At 47.1% G+C, this 27,580-nt stretch overlaps 1 protein-coding gene across 4 annotated transcripts in view; it reads left to right on the top strand.

Moving 5' to 3' along the window:
• Positions 1-10,562: 10,562 nt before the first annotated feature.
• Positions 10,563-27,580, top strand: part of FLVCR2 (FLVCR heme transporter 2) — a 72,140-nt gene continuing 55,122 nt past the window's right edge. For all 4 annotated transcript variants that reach the window (XM_038751838.1, XM_038751862.1, XM_038751846.1 and 1 more), the window contains exon 1: positions 10,563-11,392. In XM_038751838.1, the coding sequence (XP_038607766.1) occupies positions 10,868-11,392 (525 nt within the window). In that variant the 5' untranslated portion in view covers positions 10,563-10,867. The remainder of the gene's footprint in view (positions 11,393-27,580) is intronic.

The raw sequence follows: 27,580 nt of genomic DNA, 5'->3' as shown, positions 1-27,580 counted from the left end.
TTTATTTATTTATTTTACTTGTACATATCTATTCTATTTATTTTATTTTGTTAGTATGTTTTGGTTTTGTTCTCTGTCTACCCCTTTTTAGACTGTGAGCCCACTGTTGGGTAGGGACTGTCTCTATATGTTGCCAACTTGTACTTCCCAAGTGCTTAGTACAGTGCTCTGCACACAGTAAGCGCTCAAAAAATACGATTGATTGATTGATTGATTGACCCCTAGCCCACATCATACCTCTGTCCCGGAATGCTCTCCCTCCTCAAATCCGCCAAAAGATCACTCTTCCCCCCTTCAAAGCCCTACTGAAGGCTCACCTCCTCCAAGAGGCCTTCCCAGACTAAGCCCCTCTTTTCCTCAGCTCCCCCTCCCATCCACATCACCTCAACTCACTCCCTTTGCTCTTCCCCCCTTTCCCTACCACACAGCACTTATGCATTTATGTATATATGTATAATTCTATATATTGATGTCTGTATACTTGTTTTGATGTGTATGTATCTATAATTTTATTTATTTATATTGATGCCTGTTTACTTGTTTTATGTCTATCTTCCCCCTTCTAGACTGTAAGCCCTGTGTGGGCAGGGATTGGCTCTCTTAATTGCTGAATTGTAATAATAATAATAATAATAATAATAATAGTAATAATGGCATTTATTAAGTGCTTACTATGTGCAAAGCACTTTTCTAAGTGCTGGGGAGATTACAAGGTGATCAGGTTGTCCCACAGGGGGCTCACAGTCTTAATCCCCATTTTAAAGATGAGGTAACTGAGCCCAGAGAAGCGTGGCTCAGTGGAAAGAGCACAGGCTTTGGAGTCAGAGGTCAGGCGTTCAAATTCCGGCTCTGCCACTTGTCAGCTGTGTGACTTTGGGCAAGTCACTCCACCTCTCTGTGCCTCATTTACCTCATCTGTAAAATGGGGATGAAGACTGTGAGCCCCCTGTGGGACAGCCCGATCACCTTGTAACCTCCCCAGCGCTTAGAACAGTGCTTTGCACAGAGTAAGCACTTAATAAACACCATCATTATTATTAAGTGACTTGCCCAAAATCACACAGCTGACAATTGGCAGAGCAGGGATTTGAACCCATGACCTCTGACTCCAAAGCCTGTGAATGAATGAATGAACTCCTACAGTTTCATCAAGTCCCATGGCTACTGCTGCTTTTGGGGTGGAGCTAAAGCATTCCCTAGCAGGAGTAACTCTCCACCTCAATGGGCTTTTTACAGAATGGACTCTGAAGAAGCACCACTGCTCTCAGAATGGAAAAGCTTCACTTCAGAAAAATTCAGAAATCACAAAGCCCTTGAATCTATTCCCACTGATATCTCTCTCAGCACCTGATTATCTTCAAAAATATAAAAAACAGCCCTTCTGCCTTTCATTCACTTCCTTAGACCTGAGTCTTTATCTGATAACCCAATCTGTTTCTCTCATTAGCTTTGCCCAATTGGCACTAAGCCACAGAATTTATTTCAAATTATCTCAATCTCTTGACTATTTTTATCATTTGAGGTACAGAGACTTGCTAATTCAGTGGTACGCTTAGGATGAAAACCAATATTTCTGACTCATAATTTGTGGCTTTTTATCTATCTACCTGGATAAACAGACAAGTGGTCTCTAAGTTAGGTTATCATTTTTCCACACAAAATTAAAGTGACCTTTTGTCTTTCCATCCAAAGATTTGAAAGCCAAACTCCAAATGAGTATTCATTCTTTGAAACAACCTGGAAAATCAGTGTTACAATGATTATGCCAACACACCTTAAGCCAAATGAGGGATGTTAAATGTAGAAGTAGTTTCCAAGCACTTAGTACAGTGCTCTGCACACAGTAAGTGCTCAATAAATACAACTGAATGAATGAATAAAAACAAATCGCATATATGTACATAAGTGCTATGGGACTGGGAGGGGGGATGAATAAAGGGAGCAAGTCAGGGCGACGCAGAAGGGAGTGGGAGAAGAGGAAAGGAGGGCTTAGTCAGGGAAGGCCTTGTGGAGGAGATGGACCTTCAGTAAGGCTTTGAAGGTGGGAGAGTAACACCAGACACACTGAAAAGTGGCGGGTTGCGGTGGTTGCCGAAGTGAATGTCATGGAGGGAATTGGAAAGAAAACCTTTCCCCACTGCCCTGGCAACAATGTGCAGTGGGGAGAGTCTCCCGAGGGGCAGCCCCATGCCAGTCTGCTTTCCCTGGGGCCTCGAGGCCCCTAATTGATAATAATAATAATAATAATAATGGCATTTATTAAGTGCTTACTCTGTGCAAAGCACTGTTCTAAGTGCCGGGGAGGTTACAAGGTGATCAAGTTGTCCCACAGGAGGCTCACAGTCTTAATCCCCATTTTACAGATGAGGTAACTGAGGTACAGAGAAGTTAAGTGACTTGCCCAAAGTCACACAGCTGACAAGTGGCGGAGCCAGGATTTGAATCCATGACTTCTGACTCCAAAGCCTGTGCTCTTTCCACTGATTCCCTAATTCTGCTGCCACTAAGTCTTCAGTAGTCCCCTGGGTGCTGATAATCACAAAAGTCAGGGTCCTGGCACCAGAGGTGCTCTTACTAAGTCTCAGAGAAGTGGTACAGGTGACAATCCCATCACAAAGCAGCTTTATTCACAGTCAAATGTTGGAGTCGTCCATCAAAATTGACGAAAGACCCTGGACCCTGAGAGTATGAGAGTGAAAACCTTCTGGAAGGAGCAGATTATAGTCATAGTGGTTCATATAGCGTCCTTTGCACTCTCTCATCCTTTCCAGTTGTGCTCCTGCTGGGGTACGGAGGGAAAAAAGAGAACAGGCAGGCAGAGTGCAGTGCATTGTGAGGTGCACCCAAAGATTGTTTACGTGCAGGATCTATTTATGGCCGATGTGACTTTAGCATAGTGGCGATACTGTTCTGTAGCACCATGTCCCAACAGGAGGTTGCCATGGTAGCTGTTGTATCTTCCCCTCTCACATTAGCCGGCCATTTTTTCAGGATTCCTGTTTTAGTCCCGTCCATCTTGCAGAATGTCCTCAGTGTTCAGAGCCCATCATCACTATGGCCCGGACCCTGCAGACCCCGTCTTCTGATTCCCAGAGCCGAATTCATTCCCCTGGCCCGATGGCAGGGATGCGGGATCAGAGAAATCAGTACTCTGTTGCCCAGACTGGTTCAGCTTATTTGTCATTTAGTATTTCCATGGTCATTGCTTAATTACACTACTCCTTTAGTCGGAGCTCTCTGTTGGTTCTTCTTCACCCTCAGAATCAAAAAGCTGCCCCTGATCTCAAATTTTAAAGTTCTCTGCCAGTTGTTCTGAGGTCAAGACTTGTTGCTCATGCTGAGGGTTTCTGAAGCTCCGGACATCAGATTTGAAGATGGCAGGTGCCAGGGGATACCAGCCCTGCTCCCACCAGAGTCTCTTGGATGAAAACGGGCTTCCCTAATGTAGACCTGGAAGCTCAGAGCCAGACCTTCGTCCCTGTAGTGCAGACCTGGGAAAATCTCCAGGGAAGGGAGAGGGAGGGAGGAAGAGACAGTCAAGGAATTCCCATGGCTTGGCTGAAACTATGAGCGCCTCGGTTGTCCCACAGAGGGGCTGAGACCCTGCTGTTTCATAACCATGCTCCAAGATCCCATTCTTCCTCCTGCTTAGTCTGCAAGCTCCGCAGGGTCTGTGCCTGCCCTGAATATCCTGTCTCTATCTCAGGGCTTGGCACATAGTAAGTGCTTAACAAATACAATTATTATGATTATTATTGTCATTGCTACTGCTATTGGGAACCTGCTGGAAGCCAAGGCCATTGTTGGAAGGGGGGGATGTTCAAGGAGCGGCCCTTCCTAATCCATCTTGGAGCTTCATGAGTTACCTCTAGACCATAAATTCATGGTGGGCAGGGAACATGTCAGTTATATTGTCCTCTCCCAAGTGCTTAGTACAGTGCTCTACACACACAGTAAGCACTCAATAAATATGATTGACTGACTGACGGCAGCTCTCCTTGGTGTCTGAAGAGAGGGAGTTTAGTGGCAAATGCCCTGGGCTTGGGAGTGATGAGCCACCAGCCAACTATATTCTAAGGTTCCTTTTCTACACTGTCTGATGGAAATTAGATAACAGCATAAATGTAATATTTGGTCTTCCACTTGCCTGCTGTGTGAACTTAAGCAAATCACTTCATCTGTAGTTCTGTGCCCCAGTTTCTTCATCTGTAAAATTCCCCTTCTTGTTCCCCCTGGGTCAGAGACTAAGTCCAACCTGATTCTTCCATCTACCCCAGTGCTTAGTACGGTGCATGGTACATAGTAAGTATTTAACAAATATTATTATTATTGTTTTTACTATTATTGTTGTTGCTATTGATGAAGTGGCCGATTCAGTTACATGATGCAACCAGATCCTCACAGCCGCAAGAATATGTGCTTTGCAGGTTGAATTGCTTTTGACAGCTTTTGACAGGTTTGACAGCTTAGTTGTCACATCAATGCTGAGCACGGTGGGCCTTATCTGCCCTCCTGTCACACTTCCTTAGAATGTTTTTGTTCCAATAGTTATGATAATAATGTTCTTGGATTTTTTTCTTAAAATTGTCAAACTGTCAGAGTAGGATTTCAACCAATCAATTAATCAATGGTATCTATTGAGCACATACTCTACTAAGTGCTTGGGAAAGCACAGTACAATAGAGTTGGTAGACACAGTCACTGCCCACAAGGAGCCTACAGTCTACAGGGAGAGGTGGGAATTGCCAGTGAGGAGGCTGTCCCAAATTTCCTACTGCGTCCCCAGGAAATCATGCATACCTGCAGGTGGTGACAAATTTTCATCAGCAAATGCTCTCTTTACAATTGTTTCATTTTTACCTTTCTCCCTGGATTCCTGAGAGGAACACATACTCAGCCCATCACTAAATCCTGTCAGTTCAACCTTTCATTCATTCATTCAATGGTATTTATTGAGTGTTTAGTTTAGGCAGAGCAGTGTACTAAGTGGTTGGGAGCTAGCTCTCTTCCTCCCTTCAAAGCCCTACTGAAAGCTCACCTCCTCCAGGAGGCCTTCCCAGACTGAGACCCCTCCTTCCTCTCCCCCTCCCCATCCCCGCCACCTTACCTCCTTCCCCTTCCCACAGCACCTGTATATATGTTTGTACATATTTATTACTCTATTTTACTTGTACATATTACTATTCTATTTATTTTATTTTGTTAATATGTTTTGTTTTGTTGTCTGTTCCCCCCTTCTAGACTGTGATCCCGCTGTTGGGTAGGGACCGTCTCTATATGTTGCCAACTTGTACTTCCCAAGTGCTTAGTACAGTGCTCTGCACACAGTAAGCGCTCAATAAATATGATTGAATGAATGAATGAATGGGGGAGTACGACACAATAACAGACACATTCCCTGCCCACAGTGAGTTTACAATCTAGACAAAGGGAGACAGACATTAATGAAAATAAATAAACTACAGTTACGTACAAAAGTGCTGTAGGGCTGGGAGTGGGGGAGGACAAAGGGAGCAAGTCGGAGCAACGCCGAAGGGAGTGGGAGAAGAGGAAAGGGGGGCTTAGTCAGGGAAGACCTCTTGGAGGAGATGTGCCCTCAATAAAGCTTTGAAGGCAGTGAGAGTAATTTTCTGCAGGATTTGAGGAGGGAGGGCATTACAGGCCAGAGGCAGGACTTGGGCAAGTAGTTGGCAGCGAGATAGATGAGACTGGGGCACAGTGAGAAGGTTAGCATTAGAGGAGCGAAGTGTGTGAGCTCATTGTAGTAGGAAAGTAGTGAGCAAGGTAATTGAGTGCTTTAAAGCCGATGGTGAGGAGTTTTTATTTGATGAGGAAGTAGATGGGCAACCACTGGAGTTTTTTGAGGAATGGGGAAACATGTCCTGAATGTTTTTGTGGTAAAATGATCCATGCAGCAAAATGAAGTATGGACTGGAGTGGGGAGAGAAAGAGGCTGGGAGGTCAGCAAGGAATTAGATGGAGTAGTCCAGGTGGGATAGGATGAGTGATTGTATTAACATGGTAGCAGTTTGGTTGGAGAGGACAGGGTGGCTTTTAGTGATGTTGTAAAGCGGGACCGACAGGATTTAGTGATGGATTGAATACGTGGGTTGAACGATAGAGAGGAGTCAAGGATAATGCCAAGGTCACAGGCTTGTGAAGCAGGAAGGAGGGTGGTGCCATCTACAGTGATGGGAAAATTAAGGGGAGGACAGGGTTTGGGTGGGACAATAAGGAGTTCTGTTTTGGGCTTGTTAAGTTTGAGGTGACGGGAGGACATCCAAGTAGAGCTGTCTTGAAGGCAGAAGGAAATGTGAGACTGCAGAGAGGGAGAGAGCAGGGTTGGATATGTAGATTTGGGAATCATCCATATAGAGGTTGTAGTTAAGGCCATAGGGGTGAATGAGTTCTCCAAGGGAGCACGTGTAGATGGAGAATAGAAGGGGAACCAGAACTTAACCTTGAGGGACCCCCACAGTAAGGTGTGGGTAGCAGAGGAGAAGCCCGTGAAGGAAATTGAGAATGAACGTCCAGAAAGACAAGAGGAAAACCAGGAGAGAAAAGTGTTAGTGTCAGTGAAGCCAAGGTTGGATAATGTTTCCTAGAGAAGGGGATGGTCAGCAGTGTCTAAGGCAGCTGAGAGGTCAAGGAGGATTAGGATGGAGTAGGGGCCGTTGGATTTGGCTAGAAGGAGATCACTGGTGACCTTTGAGAGGGCTGTTTCTATGGAGTGGAGGGGATAGAAGCCAGATCGGTGGGGATCTAGGAGACAATTGGAGGAGAGGAATTTGAGACAGTGGGTGTAGACAACTTGCTCAAGGAGTTTGGAGAGGAATAGTAGGAAGGAGTTGGAGCGATAACTAGAGGGAGTTGTGGAGTCAAGGGAGAGACATGGGCATGTTTGAGAGTGGTGGGGAAGAAGCCATCAGAGAGTGATCAGTTGAAGATGGCTGTTAGGAAGGGAGGGTGCAAGTATTTTGATAAGGTATGAAGGAATGGGATCGGATGCACAGGTGGAGAAGGTGGATTTTGAGAGGAGGCAGGAGGTCTCCTCTAGAGATACTGCTGGGAAAGATGGGAGAGCTGAAGAGGGGGCAGGAGTGGGGAGGGACTGAGGAGGGGCAGGGGAGTTTTTAGGCAGATCATGCCCGTTAGTGTGAATTTTCCTAATAAAGTAGGTGGCCAGATCATTGGGGACAAGGGATGGGGGAAGCGGAGGGCAGGGGACCTGAGGGGAAAGTTAAATGTCTGGAACAACAGGAAAGGGCAATGGGCCTGGGTATCAATAAGGGTGGAGAAATAACTTTGCCTCACAGAGGAGAGGGCAGAGTGAAAGCACTAGAGGGTAAACTTGAAGTGGATGATGCCAGCCTGATACTTAGATTTCCACCAGTACTGCTCTGTGGCTCATGCAGAGAAGTGAAGGAGGCCGACTGTGCAGGAGATCCAGTGCTGTGGGTTAGTGGTACGAGATCAACGAAAGGATGAGATGGGCGAGTGAGTGGAGTTCAGTAGAGAGGGTAATGTTGAGAGCATCAGTTTGGCCACCAAGGGAAGGTAATTTGGGTACCTTAGCAACATATCTAAAATCCCCCATTTTCTGTCCATCCAAACTGCTAACCACATTTATCCAAGCACTTATCCTACCCTGCCTTGATTACTGTATCAGCCTCCTGTCCCTTCCCACTCCAGTCCACACTTCACTCTGCTGCCTGGATCATTTTTCTAAAAAAACGTTCAGGCCATGATTCCCCACTCCTCAGGAACCACCAGTGGTTGCCCATCCACCTCCGCATCAGACAGAAACTCCTCACCATGAGCTTTACAGCACTCAATCACTTTGCCCCCTCCTACCTCAGCTTGCTACTCTCCTACTAAAGCCTAGCCTGCACCCTTTACTCCTCTAACGCTAACCTTCTCACTGTACCTCAATCTCATCTATCTCTCCACCTACCTTTCACACACATCCTGCAATTCCTCCCTCCTCATATCCAACAGACAATTACTCTTCCCCCCCTTCAAAGCCTTACTGAAGGCACATCTTCTCCAGGAGGCCTTCTCTGGCTTAACCCCCCTTTTCCTTTTCTGCAATTCTTCAACCCTTTTCTCCATCTCCCAACTTGCTTTCTCTATTCATCCCCCCATCTAAACCCCACAGTACTTTCGTACATGTGTATAATTTATTTATTTATATTAATGTTTCTATCCCCCCTCTAGAATGTAAACTCAGTGTGGTCAGGGACAGCAGGAACTGTCTGTTGTCTTGTATTCTTCCAAGTGTTTAGTGCAGTGCTCTGCTCCCAGTAAGCATTCGGTAAATATGATCGACCGATTTTCTCAATGAGGAACACTGAATTTGGGTCCCTATTTTAGAAATGGAGATAATGAGGCTCAGAAACCTGAACGTTTCTGTGCCTCAGGCTACCCAGGTAACTACTGGTTTTACCAGCTCCTCAATCAGAGCTTGAGCTTTAAGCAGCTCCAAAGTTTCCTGCTTCCCCCCAAGGCCTACAGCCTAAGAATAGGGGATAAAATGAGGTAGAATCTCAAAGAAATCTCAAGATTCAGTGTCTTGTTCTGGTGGGAGTGGATGAATGTTATGCAGTAGCCAGCATCTGACTAGCTTTCCACATATCAAGCATTTCCATCAGGAATAGGGTGGAATGCTCTCCCAGAACTCTGCTCTCAAGAGAACGTACTGTCCATTGATATAAGGTGGTAAGCAGGCCAACAGAGAGGCAAAGTGAGGTTTTTTCATGGCACCAAGTTTCCAACTAAATGGAAGGTTTGAAGAATAATTGTATCTTCTAGACTGTGAGCCCACTGTTGGGTAGGGACCGTCTCTATATGTTGCCAACTTGTACTTCCCAAGTGCTTAGTACAGTGCTCTGCACACAGTAAGCGCTCAATAAATATGATTGAATGAATGAATGAATCTTCTAGGCTTCTATATGACCGTAAAACCTGAACTTTCCCTTTTTTTCTTTTTCTAGGGCAGATTCATCAGTGTCACCTATGTGTCATCCTTAGTATCTGGTGGCAAAGACAGGTTCAAAATGAGGTCCTGGAGTACACTCTACTAACATCAAGGCGATGTTTGTCACAACACGCTTCACTGAACAAGATATTTGAGGAGAATGGATAGCAGCTGGAGAAGCAGAGTGGCCTAGTGGAAACAGAACAGGTCTGGGAGTTGAGGGGACCTGGATTCTAATCCCGGCTCTGCCATTTGCCTGCTGCATGACTTTGGGCAAGCCACTTACCTTTTCTGTGTTTCTGATGGGCTCCAGGGGTGGAGGTTGATGGGCTCCGGGGTAGAGGGGCTGACGGACTCTGGGGTGGTTGGAGTGATGGCCTCCAGGGTGGGGAGCAGATGGACCTTGGGGTTGGGGGGCTGGTGGACTCTGGGGCAAAGAGGATGATGGGTTCTGGGGTAGGGGCGTGCTGATGGATGCTGGGGAAGGGGGACTGATGAGCCCCGGAGTAGGGGGGCTTACAGACCCTGGGGTGGATGGACTGATGATCTCCAGGGTGGGGGGCTGTTGGACTCCGGGGTGGGGGGTGCTGATGGACTCTGCGATGAAGAAGAAAATAGGTTCTGGGGCAAAGAGGACGATGGACTCCTATAGGTTCTGGGGCAGAGGGGCTGTTGGACCCCTGGGTAGGGGGGGCTGATAGACCCTGGGGTGGATGGACTGATGGTGTCTGGGGTAGGGGGGCTGATGGACTCTGGGGCAAAGAGGATGATGGGCTCCGGGGTAGGGGGGGGTGATAGATCCTGGGGTGGATGGACTGATGGTCTCCAGGGTGGGGGATGGACAGACTCCGGGATGGGGGTGGGGGGGGGAGCTGATGGACTCTGATGGATTAAGCAGTGTGGCTCAGTGGAAAGAGCACGGGCTTTGGAGTCAGAGGTCATGGGTTCGTATCCCGACTCCGCCACATGTCTGCTGTGTGACCTTGGGCAAGTCAACTTCTCTGGGCCTCAGTTCCCTCATCTGTAAAATGGGGATAAAGACTGTGAGCCCCACGTGGGACAACTTGATCACCTTGTATCCCCCCCAGCGCTTAGAACCGTGCTCTGCACATAGTAAGCGCTTAATAAATGCCATTATTATTATTATGAAGAAGATGATGGGTTCTGGGGTAGGGGGGTGCTGATGGACCCTGAAGCAGGGGGCTTGATGGTGTTCGGGGTAGGGGGGCTGACAGGCCCTGGGGTGGATGGACTGACGGTCTCCAGGGTGGGGGGCTGACGGAAGAGAGGGGCTCCGGTCGCTCCCGCTCCGGCTGGATCCACCCTCTGCCTTCGTCCGGGACCGGGCCGAGTCCAGCCTCGCGGGGAGGGGGCTGCGATCCGCCCCCTCCCGGACCCCGGCCCGGCTCCCTCTCCCCGCAGAGCGGGTTGACGGTGGGAGGGCGGGCCCCCCTGGGTTCCGCGGGCTACTCCGGGGACCGCACCGCGGGGGAGGAGGGCGGTGGGCAGGGACCAGAGGAGGAGGAGCAGGAATTGGCAGTGTGGGAGGAGCGCCCAAAGTTCAGCTGAAGAAGCCAGGAATCCCGGAGCTCCGGGAAAGACGTGGCTAGGGACAGGGCAGGGACGGGGGACAGGGTCCCTTGGAGGGGTGACCCGGGAGCAGAAACCCCAGCAGGAGAGGAAACAGAGAGATCAGGTCCCGGGGGGAAAGTGGGAGCCACGCGGCCCCCCAGGGTGGGGGTCCCTGATCGCCCTTCTCCCTTCGAGATAGGAGGGAGGAGGGGGTGGCAAGGTCAGGCTGGGACAGCCCCGGAGGTGGGACCCAGCCAGGGTGGGAGACACCCCCTGGAGAAGGGCTAGGTTGGGATTTGGGGCGGTGGGAGGGGAGGAATGGAGAAGGGTGAGCCTGGAGGCGCACCCCAGCAGGAGCCACGGTCAACGCAGGCCGGGGAAGCGGTCCCCAAGGACCCTAACTCCATCCGATTGACCAAGCGGCGTTGGGCTGTGGTTTTGCTCTTCAGCTGCTACTCCTTGTGCAACGCCTTCCAGTGGATCCAATATGGGGCCATCAACAACATCTTCATGCGCTTCTACGGGGTCTCCTCCTTCGCCATCGACTGGCTGTCCATGTGCTACATGCTCACCTACATCCCGCTACTCTTCCCCGTGGCCTGGCTGTTGGAGAAGAGGGGCCTCCGCCTCATCGCCCTGCTGGGCTCTGCCCTCAACTGCCTAGGCGCCTGGGTGAAGGTGGGCAGCCTGAAGCCGCACCTCTTTCCCGTCACCGTGGTGGGGCAGGTCGTCTGCTCGGTCGCTCAGGTCTTCATTCTGGGGATGCCCTCCCGCATCGCCTCCGTCTGGTTTGGTTCGCACGAGGTTTCCACGGCCTGCTCCTTTGCCGTCTTTGGGAACCAGGTAAGTGTCAGGATGAAGGTGGTCAGCTCTCCGCCTCTGTGTGTGTGTGTGTGTGTGTGTGTGTGTGTGTGTGAGGGGGATACTGAGGACAGCGAGGGAAAGGGCAGAACAGAGGGGGAATCCTCCCCTCTATTCCCCTATAACGGGACATCCCTAGAAAAATTCAACTGTGCTCGGAACAAGTCCGTATCAGCCTGACGCCAATAATCACGGCAATAATAATGACACTTGCCAAGTGCTTAATAGGTTCCAAGCACTGTTCTAGATGCAAGATAATCGGCTTAGTACAGTGCTAAGTGCTTAGTACAGGGCTCTGCACAGAGTAAGCACTCAATAAATATAACTGAATGAGTGAATTGAATGAATCAGGTGCTCGGAACAAGTCCGTATCAGCCTGACGCCAATAATCACGGCAATAATAATGACACTTGCCAAGTGCTTAAAAGGTTCCAAGCACTGTTCTAGATGCAAGATAATCGGCTTAGTACAGTGCTAAGTGCTTAGTACAGGGCTCTGCACAGAGTAAGCGCTCAATAAATATAACTGAATGAGTGACTTGCATGAATCAGGCTGGACACGGTCCCTGTCCCATATAAGGCTCACAATAAATACTATTGAATGAATGAATGAATGAATCTAAATAGGAGGAAGTAGGATTTAATCCCTAATCAATCAGTCATATTTATTGAGAGCTCACTGGGTGCAGGGCACTGTATTAAGCGCTTGGGAGAGTTCAATATAACAATATAACAGACAGATTCTCTGCCCATAATTAGCTTTCAGTCTAGAGGGGTAGACAGACATTAAAGTAAATGAATAAATTACAGATAAGTACCTAAGTGCAGATGAGGAAACTGAGACCCAGAGAAGTTAAGTGACTTTCCCCAGGTCACACAGCAGACGAGTGGCAGAGCTCTGTCTTCTGACTTTCAGGCCTGTGTACTTTCCACTGTGCCAAACTGCTTCCTCCAATGAAGCCCATCTCTTTCATCAGCCCTGAACATCCTTGGGTTTACGACTTTGGCTCCGGCATCTCTGACTCGTTGACTGAATTTCCCGTCTGGGGGTCAACTGACAGGGTGGTTGGTATCTTGTGGTGGTCTACCCTGGAGGGCCAGATCTTGGGATCTTTTGATATATTTCAAAACAGTAACCAGGCCGGGGCTTAACAAAGGTGCCGATACTAGACCTGGCCCCTGTTTCTGACCCTCCAGGGGCACTTTGTCCGATTCAGAGACTCTTCTTTTTTTTTTTCTTTTTAATGGTATTTGTTAAAGCACTTATGATGTGCCAGATATTGTACTAAGTACTGGAGTAGATGCAAACCAACCAGGTTGGACACAGTCCATGTCCCTCATGGGGCTCACAGTCTTTTCCGTCCTCTCTTGTTGGCTGGGTCCCCAGGATGGGGTAGATATATCCTCAGAGACTTCAGTGACTCAAAGCCCTTGTGGAATAATTAGCTTTCTTCCGGCTCTCTTTCTTTCCTTCCTCACCTCCAGTGTTGGGTAATGACTAGAAAGCCCTTTGCAATCAGAAAAGGTTTTACAAATATCCAGAACACTCCAGGGCATTTAAAGCCTCTCTTCTCCTGTCTGGAATTGTAATTAATTAATTAATTAATTAATCATGGGATCTGTTATGCTCTTACTATGCATCAAACACTGTTCTCAGCACTGGGGTAGATACAAGTCAGTCAGGTTGGATACAGTCCCTGTCCCACAGCGGGGTCATGGACTAAGTAGGAGGGAGAACAGGTATTGAATCCCCATTTAAGCAACGTGGCATAGTGGAAAGAGCCCGGACTTGGGAGTCAGAGGTCATGAGTTCTAATACAGGCTCCGCCACTTGGCAGCTCTGTGACTTTGGGCAAGCTGCTTAACTTCTCTGTGCCTCTGTTAACTCATCTGTAAAATGGGGATTAAGACTGTGAGCCCCATATGGGACAACCTGATTACCTTGTATCTACCCTGGTGCTTAGAACAGTGCTTGGCACATAGTAAGCGCTTAACAATGCCATCATTATTATTACAGTTTGGGGAGAAGAGTCTCTTTTTGGATGAAACTTTCCATACTCCAGTTCTGCCCAAAAAGCGAATTTCCATTCCATTCCTCTCCGCCACCAGGTGGAAAGTTTGAGCTTATTCTGCTCATCCGATTTTGGGACTCGAGGAACGTGACTTGGGTGGGTGTGGGGGCAAAAAGTGGAAGCAAACAGTTGCCACCTTTAGTACACAACACACAAAAAGACCTCTCCACTTCAGGTACATGCAGGGCTCCTGGAATGTGTTTGAGGGTTGGTCAGGAATGAATTTCGTCTTAGAGGCAATTCGGTTTCTCAGTCCCACTGAAACATTTTCCCAGACGGCATGATTATGGATGTTCATGATTCAGTTCCAACAGCACCGATATACTCTGGGGACTTCTTCTAGAAGAATGGGAGCTTTCAGGTCTCCAAAGGAACAGGCTTCTTACCAGAGCATAAATCAAGTGGGGTTTCATTCAATCCTGGTTTCTGTACCATTTTTGGAAGGGTGAACAGAAAAAAAAGACTATTAAATAGCCTCTCTGTCAGTGGAGCCAAAAGACAGGGTTCTATTCCTTTTCTTTCACCATTAACACCATTGTTTTTCCTAAAAATCTGAAAATTAATTACAAATTTGGCTTGAAAACATGAAACCAGAGTAGTTACTAAAGTGACCTGAAGTTAGAAAACTTCCAGCCGTATTAATGTACCCATGTTCTCTTTCTCTCTCTCTCTGTTTATTTTTGCATTACAGAGCAGAGTCCTAAGTGTGATTTTTTGGGTGCACACTGAGTGCCTGCACTGCTGAGTTAAACATTATGAGAAATTTAGGTATTTGCATTTCTTCACTTTCTGAGAAATATCATGGCTGAGTGGAAAAGTGACATTTTTGAAGCATCTTGAGTTCTTTCAAAAAAGAGAGTTATGGAAAACAGCCTGGCGGAGAGTTTTCCAAGCCCACGTGGCTCTCCCTGCATTCTTTCTGATCAGTCAGATTTGAACTGAATTGCCCTCTCCCACTTCTCTAATAATACTAAATAATTATGGTATTTATTAAGTGCTTATTAGGTGCCAAGCACTGCGTAATCAGGTTGTCTCAAGTGGGGCTCACAGTTTTAATCCTAATTTTACAGATGAGGTAACTGAGGCACAGAGAAGTTAAGCGGCTTACCCAAGGTCACATAGCAGCAAATGGCAAAGTTAGGATTAGAACTCATGTCCTCTGACTCACAAGCCTGTGCTTTTTCCATTAAGCCATGCTAATGCCAGCCCCTTCCTCTCTGAACAATTCCCACTTCCATCTACTGCTCTCCTAGCTTAGCAATTCCCAAAATGAGCTTGAAGAACAGGTTGAAAACTCCTTGAGAGCAGGGACTGTATCTTTTATGTACTTTATGCGTACGAAAGGGACTCAACACAAGCTAACGAATGAATGAAAGGAAAAGTCGGAGAATATTTGATTTCTTCAAAACCGAGGCCAGCTGCTCTAAAACATTTGGCAACTGATTATTTTCCTGGTTGATATAAATATAGAATACGATCTCTGTTAGGAAAGTTCAGTTTCAGAGCCAATTTTCCTCCATGATCTAAGTTATCCTGCTGAATGGATGGCAGGTCTTGGAGAGGAACAAACTGAGTTGGCTGGAAAGGAAAGGTCTAGGAATCCAAGTCCGCTCTCTTGCCCTTGGCTATTTATGTTCCATTCTCTCATTCCATTTATACCTAGTATCCAGTTGCCTTCATTTGGAAGTAAAATCTGTTTTAAGTCCTTTTGGAACCACCGGAAACTACTCAGTGTGTTGCTTCCACGCAGGAGTGAAAGGAACTGCTTGTTTTATGAGCTTCTTTTTGTGTTTCATGTGAGGAGCAAATAACTAGTGGGCTAGAACACACCCAGAGGCCTTCAGCCGGGCAGGAACACTGAGTCACAGGGGTGGCCCTAACTGGGAGGTGGCTCACTGAGAGGTTCCCAAGTTCCACTTTCATTCTTTGGCTGCTGCAGATGTGAATGTGGCCAGGGACTCGGCTCAAAGGGGAATCTGCAGGTTTTTTCCAAGGCCAGTCAGGTTGGTCGGGATGGTCGGAAAACAGAACTAGCGTGTTCTTTGCTTTGCATACATCCGTAGACATGGCATAAGGGCATCTCCATTAGGGCCACAACCATGGCAATCCAGACTTCCACATTTTTCCTGCTACTTTTTCTCATCACCACCGTTCAGGTGATGGGAGCAGCAGTGCAGGAGGAGGGCTGTGGATGGGAGCAGCAGCTTGGACCCCATTCTCCCCAGTAATGTGTCTGTCTGCCTGCTTCTCTATTAGATATAGTTCCCAGCGGAAGAGCTGTAGTAACAGAGGCAACAGCGGCATGTGCATGGCAGTAGTTCCCCTTTCCCTTACACCCATGCCTCTGCTCCTCGCTTCTAAACTGGGCATCCTGGGGGTGTTGTGTGAGACCACCCTGTGATGCTTGGGCACTCCTGTGGCAGACAATAATAAATAAATAAAATAACTGTGGTATTTGTTAAGCACTTATGAAGTGCCAGGCTCTGTACTAAGCGCTGGGATGTATCCAAGCAGATCAGGTTGGACAAAGTCCCTGTCCCACATGGGGCTCACAGTCTTAATTTCCACTTTACAGATGAGGGAATTGAGGCACAGAGAAGTGAAATGACTTGCCCAAAGTCAGACAGCAGACAAGTGGCAGAGCCGGGATTAGAACCCAAGTCCTTCTGACTCCCAGTCCCATGCTCTATCCACTAGGTCACGGTGTACTGCAAACGTCCCATGTACCTCTGCTTTGGCAAGGATCAGTTTCCCCAACCCTCACAGTTCAGACTGAAGGGAGCGGACAATCCAGTGTCCGGATGTCACCTCGGTGCCTGTGGAATATTTATTCTATTTATTTTATTTTGTTAGTATGTTTGGTTTTGTTCTCTGTCTCCCCCTTTTAGACTGTGAGCCCACTGTTGGGTAAGGACTGTCTCTATATGTTGCCACTTTGTACTTCCCAAGCGCTTAATACAGTGCTCTGCACACAGTAAGTGCTCAATAAATACGATTGATGATGAGGAGGAGGAGGAGAGAAGTTGCCAGAAGTGCTTGGAGGCTCAGGGGAGCAAAGCCTAGGGAAACATGCGAGGAGTCATTTCTACTGCTATCTATGTATCTCTTGGTCTCTAGGAAATGAAGCTCCAGGGTGGGCCTTACTCTTTGCCCTTGACTTTCTTGACCTTCTGATAGGGATGCATCGAACCTATTCCTTCCTATCCCACATGGTTTGATGTGTGGGGACGGCTTCTGGTCCTGGGCCCAGCCTCTCAATTTCCATAAAAAATGGAAATGACCAGTGCCTGCATCCCTGAGGTGCTTGTGCCTCCTCTAAATTGGAGAGAGGCAAAAAATTCTAATCAGTCAAATCAGTCAGTGGCATCTGTGGTGTGCTTACTGTGTTCTGAGCACGTTCTAAGGGCTTGGGAGAGTACAGAAGACCCAATCCCTGCTCTCAAGGAGTTTACCATCTATCTTAAAACCTTACAAGTCTGCCCACCAGGCATGAGGCTGATCTATAAGAGTAACTGTGGTATTTGTTAGGTGCTTACTATGTCAGTCAGTCAGTCAATTGTACTTATTGAGCACTTACTGCATACAAAGCACTGCACTAAGCGCTTGGGAGAGTACAATATAACAAAATAACAGACACATTCCTTGCCCACAACGAACTTACAGTCTAGAGGGAGAGAGAGACATTAATAGAAGTAAATAAATTATTGATACCTACGGAAGTGCTGTGGGGCTGGGATTGGGGATGAATAAAGGGTGTAAGGCAGGGAGACTCAGTAAGGAGTAATAATAATAATAATAATAATGATGATAGCACTTATTAAGCACTTTCTATGTGCAAAGCACTGTTCTAAGCACTGGGGAGGTTACACGGTGATCAGGTTGTCCCACGAGGGGCTCACAGTCTTAATCCCCATTTTACAGATGAGGGAACTGAGGTGCAGAGAAGTTGTGACTTGCCCAAAGTCACACAGCTGACAAGTGGGGGAGCTGGGTTTTGAACCCATGACCTCTGACTCCAAAGCCCGTGCTCTTTCCACTGAGCCACACTGCTTCTCAAGAGGAAGTAGAGGAAAAGGGGAAAAGGGGACTTAGTCAGGGAAGGCCTTTTGGAGGAAATGTGCCTTCAATAAGGCTTCGAAAGTGGGGCTGAGTAATTGTCTGTCGGATAGGAGGAGGGAGGCTGTTCCAAGTCAGAGACAGGATGAGGGTAAGAGGTCGGCGGCAAGATAGATGAGGTGGAGGTACAGTGGGAAGGTTGGCATTAGTGGAGCGAAGTGTGGGGGCTCGGTTGTAGGAGAATAGCAACGTGAGGACGGAGGGGGCTAGTTGATTGAGTGTTTTAACACCCACTGTGAGGAGTTTCTGTTTGAGGCGGAGATGGATGGGTAACCACTGGAGGTTCTTGAGGAGTGGGAAACATGACCTGAAGAATGTGGTAGATATAAGACAGTCAGGTCAGAGACAGTCCTTGTCCCACATGGGGCTCACAGTTTAAGTAGAAGCAGCGGAAACAGCGTGGCTCAGTGGAAAGAGCTCTTTCCATACAATTTTTTTTTATTTGCCATACAAATAAGAGCCTAGGCTTTGGAGTCAGAGGTCATGGGTTCAAATCCCGGCTATGCCAATTGGCAGCTGTCTGACTTTGGGCAGTCACTTCACTTCTCTGTGCCTCAGTTCTCTCATCTGTAAAAGGGGGATTAAGATTGTGAGAGCCATATGGGACAATCTGATTGCCTTGTAACCTCCCCAGTGCTTAGAGCAGTGCTTTGCACATAGTAAGCACTTAATAAATGTCATTATTATTATTATTATTATTTAAGTAGGAAGGAGAATAGGTATCATAGCCCTGTTTTACAGATGAGGAAACTGGGCCTCAAAGAAGTGAAGTGACTTACCCAAGGTCACACAGCAGGCAAGTGGTGGAGCTGGATTAGAATTCAGGTTCTCTGACTCTCAGGCCTGTGCTCCTTCCACTAGGTCACACTGCTTCTCTGATTTCAGACAGGAGTTCAAATCCCATATTGGGAACCTTTTGCTATCACATGTCTCAGTAGTCTTTCTCTACCTTGGTCACACCGTTCAGGATGTGGAACAATCAAGGCTCCCTTGGGCTTTTGCTTCTGTACCTGTGAGGAAAACAACAGCTGTGCCTGGGGAGAAGAGTCTGAGACAGAAGAGGGGTAGGTTGATGTGGAGTCACAGCAAGAGGCTGAATTTTACCGTACACTCAGCCTCTCCTGTTCCTGAAACAGATTGGAGGCATTGCTCAGGATCATGAAGAAACAGCATTTGTTTTGGTTCCTGTTCTCCCTCTCCTGGGGTGCAGGACATCTCTTTGGGATTTCAATCCAAGCAGCTTTCTGTTTCACGTTGGCTCTTGTGGTTGGTCAGCACTGAGGGAGGGTTGTCCAGGGTTTCTGTCTCTGTCTTGCTGAAGAATCACTGGTTTTTGTCCCGTGACAACAATGCTGGCACTGCACTCTTTTAGAAGAACTTGTGGTTCTGCCCTTAGAGGACTGCTTGCTCCCAGCTTTTCATCTTCAGGATCACAGGGAAGTGGAAGAGGAGAGGAGCACGGACTAAATGAGAGGGCAACCATGAGAAGATCTTTTATCAACGATGTGGCTTTGCTTTGAAGGGCCCAGATTTCTGTCCTTCTCCATCCCCTGCTTGGTTCTCTGCTCTGAGAAATGCATTTCTCAGCACTTCCAGGAGGCTCTGGGGCTCTAGACACTCTCCTGAAGGAACCAAAACAGCCACAGTGGATCACAGCCACCTAAACAACTGGCACATAGGACATCTGTTGTTCTACCATCTTCTGTGAGGGGAAGGAGTCAAAAGAATACTAACTTGCATAACTTGCTTCTGAGAACTGTTCTTACGGCACCAAGTTATCTTGTTAACTTCCCTGAGGAGGTGTGAGCTGGTTCCTTGGATCAATAATATTTATTTATCAAAAATAAGTATCAATAATAATATTTTTATTGAGCCCCTCCTGAGAGCAGAGCACTATAATAAAATGCTAGAGAAGAAGTATGGCCTAGCGGGAAAAACGCAGGTCTGGGAATCAGAGGACCGGGGCTCTGCCACTTCTAACTTCTTTGATCCTCAATTTGCTCATCTATAAAATGATAATTCAATAACCGTGCTCTCTCCTAATTACGCTATGAGTCCCACGTGGGCTAGGTCTGAATTGATTAACTTTTATTTACCCCAGGGCTTAGAACAGAGCTTGACACATAGTAATCACCTAACAAATGTAATAATAACAATAATAATAACAAAATGCCACAATCATTACTGCTATTTTCATATAGTGGAAGCAAAGCACAAGTTACCTGTCTTCCAAGAGTTTGCCATCTAATGGACAGCATTATGTTGTGGGGCTCAAAGGTCAAAGGCCCGAAAGGAAGGGCAAGGTGAGAAACCTTGCCTGGAATTGGCTCTCTTCTTTGTCTGGAATCTCCTCAATTCAATTGAATCATATTTATTGAGCACTTACTATGTTCAAAACACTCCACTGAGAGTGCAACAACAGATACATTCCTGCCCACAACGAGCTGAAAGTCTAGAGGGGGAGACAGGCATTAATATAAATAAATAACCTCCTCCTAGCCTGTCACTGTCTCTTTGTCTCCCAAGAAAACCTTGGCCTCCTCCAAACTGCAAGCTGGCTGTGGGCAGGGAATGTGTCTACCAATGCTGTTGCACTGCACTCTCCCAAGTGTTTAGTGCAGTACTGTGCACACAATAAGCACTTAATTAATATGATTGATTAATTGATGATTGAAAAAGTGCAGAGTCCTTTACTTCATTCTATTTTCATAGATCTTCTATTGGCAAATCCTCTACAACCCTCCGATCAGTGATCCTTCCCGCCCAGTCTTTCTGTTTCCAGCGGTGACCCCAAAGGGTGCTTGTTCGGTGGTAATCAGGTTGGACATATTTCATGCCCTCACTGTAGGCAGGGAATGTGTCTGTTATATTGTATTCTCCCAAGTACTTAGCAAAATGCCCTGCATACAGTAAGCACTCAATAAATACGATTGACTGACCGACATGGGGCTCACAGTCTTACTTCCCATTTCACATATGAGGTGACCGAGGTGTAGAAAAGTGAAGTGACTCGCCCAAGGTCTCATAGCAGACAAGTGGTGGAACCAGGATTAAAACCCAGGTCCTTTTAACTCCCAGGCCTGTGCTCTTTCCACTAGGCCAAGTCTTCTTAACATCCATCCTCATGATTAGGGATGCACATTTTAACCTTACCTTTTCTCTCTCTGCAAACCAGACTTGGACTCAAATTAATCCATTAAGGGATCTTGCGCACAAATCTCTCCACTACAAATCCTATCCAAGGTTCTCTTGTTTCCAGGGCCAGAACTAGCACTGCATCCCAAGTCTCCAGGACGGAATTGCTTCCTCGGGTTTACCACCCTCTCCCGACTTTGGTGCCACCCTGCCAAGGGTAGTGCCAGAGCTTGAATGCTAACCCATTTCTTTTGAGATTCTAATTTTGGACTCATCTTTTAAGGGAGGGGAGGGCCTAACCCAGATTGGGTATGGATTAAAGGGAGGGCTCTATAAACCCCCTTTATTAATTACCAGGAAGCAATTATCTTAGAGACTCATAGTTCATAGCTATATTTTTTTTTGCCCCATTGGGCAGGCCCACAAGGTGTGTCTCTCAAGAGGGATATATGCTGCCAACTTGTACTTCCCAAGCGCTTAGTACAGTGCTCTGCACACAGTAAGCACTCAATAAATATGATTGAATAAATGAATAGGCCAAGGTCTTTTAGTAAATCATGTCAATCAGTCAACTGTATCTACTGAGCACTTACTGAGTGCAGAGCACTGTACTAAACACTTGGGAAAGTATGGTATAACAATAAAACACATATTCCCTGCCCACAGCAAGCTTAAGGTCTTGAGGGGGAAACAGGCATTAATGTAAATAAATAAATTACAGATATGTACTCTGGGGCTGGAGGCGGGGAATGAACAAGTCAGGGTGATGCAGAAGGGAGTGGGAGAAGAGACAAGGAGGGATTAGCCAGGGAAGGTTTCTTGGAGGAAATGTGTCTTCATTAAGTCTTTGAAGGGTTGGGAGAATATTTGTCTGTTGGATTTGAGGATGGAGGGGTTCCAGGCCAAAGGCAGGAGGTGGGCAAGAGGCCAGTAGCGAGATAGACAATATGGAGGCACAGTGAGAAGGTTAGAATTAGAATAGTGAAGTGTAGGAGAGTAACAAGATGAGGCAAGAGGGGGCAAGGTAATTAAGTGCTTTAATTAAAGCAATCGTGAAGAGTTTCAGTTCGGTGCGGAGGTGGATGGGCAACCACTGGACTTGAGGAGTGGGGAAACGTGGCCTGAACATTTTTGTAGAAAAATGATCCTGGCATCCAAGTGAAGTATACTCTGGAGTGGGGAGAAACTGGAGGCAGGGAGGTGAGCAAGGAGGCTGATACAGTAATCAAGGCGGGAGAGGATAAGTGATTGGATTAACATGGTAGCTGTTTGGATGGAAAGGAAACGGCAGACTTTAGTGATGTTGTGAAGGTGGAACTGACAGGATTTAGTGGTGGATTGAATATGCTTAGTAAAACATATCCATGATTGACTGCTGACTGTGGCCTGACTGAATGTCACTCCTTGCTCTTTAGCAAACCCCCAGACCCACCCTCTTGTGGAAGAGAAATGTGAAGAGCTCTCTGTTCCTAGTATATAGGAGTGGCCTCTCCTGAACATGAGATGTTCAGATGAGATGAAGGGGCTCTCATATTGCGAAGTAGGGAATCAATCAATCAATCAATCGTATTTATTGAGCGCTTACTATGTGCAGAGCACTGTACTAAGCGCTTGGGAAGTACAAATTGGCATCACAATTTGTGATGCCAAATCACACAATTTGTGATAGGGAAGACAGCAGTACTGTGTGCAGAGCCCTGGGCTAAGGGTGGGGAGAGAATACAGAGGTGGGAATTAGACGTGACCCTGTCCTTTCGTGGGACTTATGTCTACCACGCCCAACAGTAAAAGATCTCAAGTCAATCTGGTTAAGGTTGTCATTCATCCCGATCAATCAATCAATCAGTGAGAAACGGAGTGGCCTGTGCCTTATTTACCTCATCTGTAAATTGGGGATTAAGACTGTGGGCCCCTTGTGGGCATGGACTATGTTCAACCTGATCAGCTTGTATCTGCCCCAGCGACTGTAAGCTCACTCATTCATTCTTTCAATCGTATTTATTGAGCACTTACTGTGTGCAGAGCACTGTACTAAGCGCTTGGGAAGTACAAGTCGGCAACATATAGAGGTGGTTCCTACCCACCAACGGGTTCATTGTGGGCAGGGAGGGTGTCTACCAACTCTGTTATATTGTGCTCTCCCAACTGCTTAGTGCAGTGCTCTGCACATAGTAAGCCCTCGATAAATACGAATGATTGCCTGTCACATAGTAAGCCCTTTGCAAATATCATATTTCTTTCTAAAAATGGCATTTATTGAGTGCCGCGCACTGCATTACGCATTTGCCACAGAGGCGTCGGTTGTTTTTCAGAAGCATCCATATTGCACCAGGAGTTTCTAGTCAGTTGACGTCTCTCCTACCAAACCCCACCCAAGGGAACTGCCAGACTGAGAAATGAACTAGCCAGTGGGAGCTCTGGGGAGACCGGGAAGAGTCTGCGGGTGAGAAACCAGAGAAGGGTGGCCAAGCAAGGTACTCCTCACAGCTGACTCTCTTACAGTCCCTCCTGCCACCCCTCCCACAGAGTGATTTGTTCTCCCTAGATGCCACCGCAACTTCCTTCAAGCCCTTGCTGAGACTCTTTCCTATGCCACCAGAGGCCCTTCCCCAGGGCAGTTTGCTTCACTTCTCTGTGCCTCAGTTACCTCATCTGTAAGATGAGGGTGAAGACCGTGAGTCTCGTGTGGGATGTCGACTGCGTCCGACCTGATTGGCTTGTATCTACCCCAGCGCTTAGTACAGTGCCTGGCATGGATTAAGCGCTTAAAAAACACCATTTAAAAAACAAACAAATGAAATAACAAACTGCAACCACTTCCTTCATTTGACTGGGCCTTTAGTCTTGTACTTTCAGGAGGAAGCAGCATATGGCATGGTAATATGAGGGCAGCAGGAACAAGCCACAGTCATAGTCGTTCGTTCATCTGTTCACTCATTCATTCATCTGAAATAATAATAATTATCATTATTATGGTCTTTGTTAAGCACTTACTATGTGCCATGCATTGTTCTAAGTGCTGGGATAGATACAAGGTAATCAGGTTATTCCAAGTGGGGCTCACAATCTTAATCCCCATTTTACAGATGAGGTAACTGAGGCACAGAGAAGTTAAGTGGCTTGCCCAAGGTCACACAGCAGACAAGTGGGAGAGCCGGAATTAGAACCCATGTCCTCCGATTCCCAAGCCCATGATCTTTCCACTAAGCCACACTGCTTCTCTAAGCATAGATATAGAGAATGAATTTCATATTTTTATGCCTATATCTAATTATCACCTAAGGACTTATTTGCCTCCCTGCAGTGTGTAGATGGATTCCCAACACAAAGAATGCACTGCATTACTGGCAGGTCTTCTGGACTGTGAGCCCGTTGTCGGGTAGGGACCGTCTCTATATGTTGCCGATTTGTACATCCCAAGTGCTTAGTACAGTGTTCTGCACACAGTAAGAGCTCAATAAATTGAAAATGAATGTGACTCCACCATCATCTTAAAGAAAGAGCAGCATCACTTCAACAGAGAAGCAGCATGGCCTAATGGAGGAAGCATAGACCTAGGAATCAGAGGGATCTGGGTTCTAATCCCGCTCTTCCACTTGCCTGCAAGTGTGACCTTGGCAAGTCACTTCACTTCTCTGTGCCTCCGATACCTCATCTGTGAAATAGGGATGAAGACTATGAGATCCACGTGGGACGGTGAGCGTATCCACCCCAGCACTTAGTACAGTGCCCGGCACATAGTAAGTGCTTAACATATACCACAGCTATTATGATTATCATGAACAATTGCCCATCACATCCTTCCCCATAGAGGATGCAGCTCTTTGAAGAAAATCGCTCCAACTTCAAGGAACTGTTTACCCGGTAGAGCTGAAACTCCAAATGAAATTCATCTGGGTGGGTGTAGTTGTCGGTTTCTTCATTTTGTGTAACCAGATACCTACGGGTGAATCAGAGGGGTCTGCTTGGCAGTCTCAGGATCGTCGGACTGTTTGGCATGGGCGGGCCCTGATCGAAGGTCACAGCACGTTGACTTTGGGAATTCTGATCAGTCCCCAGCATGAGACAGTCAAGGAGGAAGGGTAAATCTGAACCTTCATGTGAACTCAGTGACGGTCTGGAGTCCCAGAGCAGTCTGAGAAGGAGACCCTGCCTTGCTTTCCCTTTTGTGTTAGTTTGGGGTAGACTAGCACGGTGATTTGAAGCCCATGGTTGACGGAATGGTCCCTCGTGTAGTTAGCACTAGGGGCATTGATGGAGTTGTGCACAGGAACAGTGTGGCCTAGTGGATAAAACTAGGATAGGACCTGGGTTCTAATTCCAGCTTACTGTGTGCAGAGCACTGTACTAAGCGCTAGGGAAGTACAGGTTGGCAACATATAGAGACAGTCCCTACCCAACAACAGGCTCACAGTCACTTGTCTGCAGTGTAACCTTGGACAAGCCACTTAACTTCTCTGTACCTCAGTTACCTCAACTGTAAAATGGGGATTAAGACCGTGAGCCCCACGTGGGGCAGGGACTGTGTCCAACCTGATTAACTTTTATCAATCCAGCACTTAGGAGAGTACCTGGCACGTAGTAACTGCTTACCAAATACCATAAAAAAAACCCAAAACAGACAGATTCTCCATGAAGAGAAGAGTGGATGGGACTCTGGTTGGCTTCTCTTCAGCTCAGAATTCTCTGAAACCGACCAGGTGTCCACTCTGCTCTGTAAATTCATTCAATCGTATTTATTGAGCGCTTACTGTGTGCAGAGCACTGTACTAAGCACTTGGTAAATCCTGTTTCTGTGGTAGTGGAGTGGAAGGATGTGCCATGAAAATCCCACAAAAATGAGGGCAAGCAGAAGTGAATTACAAGCCTCCACCTAGGGCCAATTTATCCACTGGAAAATCTGGGCATCTGCCCACAGCCTACTATCAACAAGAATCCTCTGCACATGCCCTGAAAAAGCTCCACTGATTCATTCATTGGTGTGGCCCACTGTTGCTGACATGTATCGCCTCCCACTATCACTTCCTACTCCTGGTATGATTTCTGCTTTGCTCTGCCCCATCTAAAAATATCTTGGCAGTGCGAAAGAGTAAAGGGCAAGCAGAAATAGGAGCATTTGTACAGTTTGGGAGTGCCAGGGAAAGGATTTACTTTGCTTTGGGGTTGTGGGGAGGATTTCCCTGATTGACTGTGAGAATCACAGAGCTGATGGGACTGGTGATTATTGATCTTTTAATACATGGGTTCTCTTGCTGCCTTTAGAATGGAGACTCTGTGGCCCTAATAGTTAAGCCAGGGCCTGTTCTAATGGAAGTGAGAAATAGTGTTCCCATAATATGGTGTCAATATCGGGCACTTCACTTCTCTAAGTTTGTTACCTCATCTGTAAAATGGGGATTAAGACTGTAAGCAAGCCCCCTGTGGGACAGGGACTGTGTCCAACCTGATTCACTTGTATCTATCCCAGCACCTAGGACAGTACTTGACACATAGTGAGCACTTAGCAAATACCATCATCATCATTTTTAGGGGTGCAGCAGCAGGATCTGGGGATGGCAAGGAGCAGAGAGGAAAGAGGGGGAGGGTTCCTCTAGCTCTTGACCCTCTGGAGCAAAGCATACTGACCGTTCCACTCGGATAGAGGGACACGACATCCCCAATGGACGCTGGGGCAGAAACTCTTGAGTATTGAGAATTGAAGAGTAGACTTGAAAATGCTATCAGTGAGGCAGGGAAGCAGAGAAGATGCTGCTGGCCCATGCCTAGTCTTCAGGGCTTTCTTCCCTCCAGGCCAGGTCCATCCCTGGCACTTACTGCTCTTCCGAACCCCAGTTTCCTCTCCAGCACTCAACAGGTGGAGTGATTTCCCCAAACTTGTGGGATGATTCAATCCAGGCTCGGAGGCCAGGATGCTGTCATCCTCTCCAAGCAGGGCTGGACCTTAAGAAGGAAGCCGGGTGACTGGATCCGGGGACTTTGAAAGCCAAGGCATAAATAGGATTTGTATACACAGCCCTGGTGCATTCCAGAGGGTATTATTAGGTGCTGCTCAGCATTCCTGCCTGGCGTGAGGCATCATTCTCATGACTGAACTTGTGCACTTTGGGATATAACTCCTTCAATTGTTCTGGTCCCTCCGGGAGTTAAATTGCTCCCTTGTTCTTCCCTTTGATTATGTGTGTGTGTGTGTGTGTGTGTGTGTGTGTGTGTGTGTGACAGAGAGAGACAGAGACAGAGACAGAGAGACAAAGAAAGAGAGAAAGAGAACTGGTCCTGTTCTCTTTCTCTCAAAGGGGGACTTGGATTCTTACCTCAACTCCACCTAGCTGCTGTGTTCCCTTGAGCAAGTCATATTTCTTCTCTGTACCTCAGATTTCTCATCTGCAAAATGGGGATTCAGTCCCTGTTCTCCCTTCCCCTGAACTGTAAGGCCCCAGGTGGGACAGAAACTCTGTCTGATCTGATTGTTTTGTATCTACCCCATTGCTTAGCAAATAATAATAAGATAATAATAATAATGATTGTGGCTTTTGTTGAGCACTCACTATGTGCCAAGTACTATACTAAGCACTGGGGCAGATACAAGATCATCAGGTCCCACATGAGGCTCACGGTCCAAAGTGGAGGGAGAATAGGTTTTGAATCCCCATTTTGCAGATCAGGGAACTGAGGCACAGAGGAATTAAGTGACTTGCCCAAGGTCACATAGGCAGACAAGTGGCAGAGCCAGAATTAGAACCCAAGCCCTCTGACTCTCAAGCCCGTTCTCCTTCTATTAGGCCACCCTGCCTCTACATAGTAGAAGATTCTCTACTGCCTGCAAGGCCCTGCTTGCTAGAAGGTTGTGA

The sequence above is a fragment of the Tachyglossus aculeatus genome, chromosome 1 (assembly GCF_015852505.1).
Source record: "Tachyglossus aculeatus isolate mTacAcu1 chromosome 1, mTacAcu1.pri, whole genome shotgun sequence".
Taxonomy (NCBI): domain Eukaryota; kingdom Metazoa; phylum Chordata; class Mammalia; order Monotremata; family Tachyglossidae; genus Tachyglossus; species Tachyglossus aculeatus.
The sequence above is the reverse complement of the archived record's forward strand: the minus strand, read 5'-3'. Positions and strand labels throughout refer to the sequence as shown.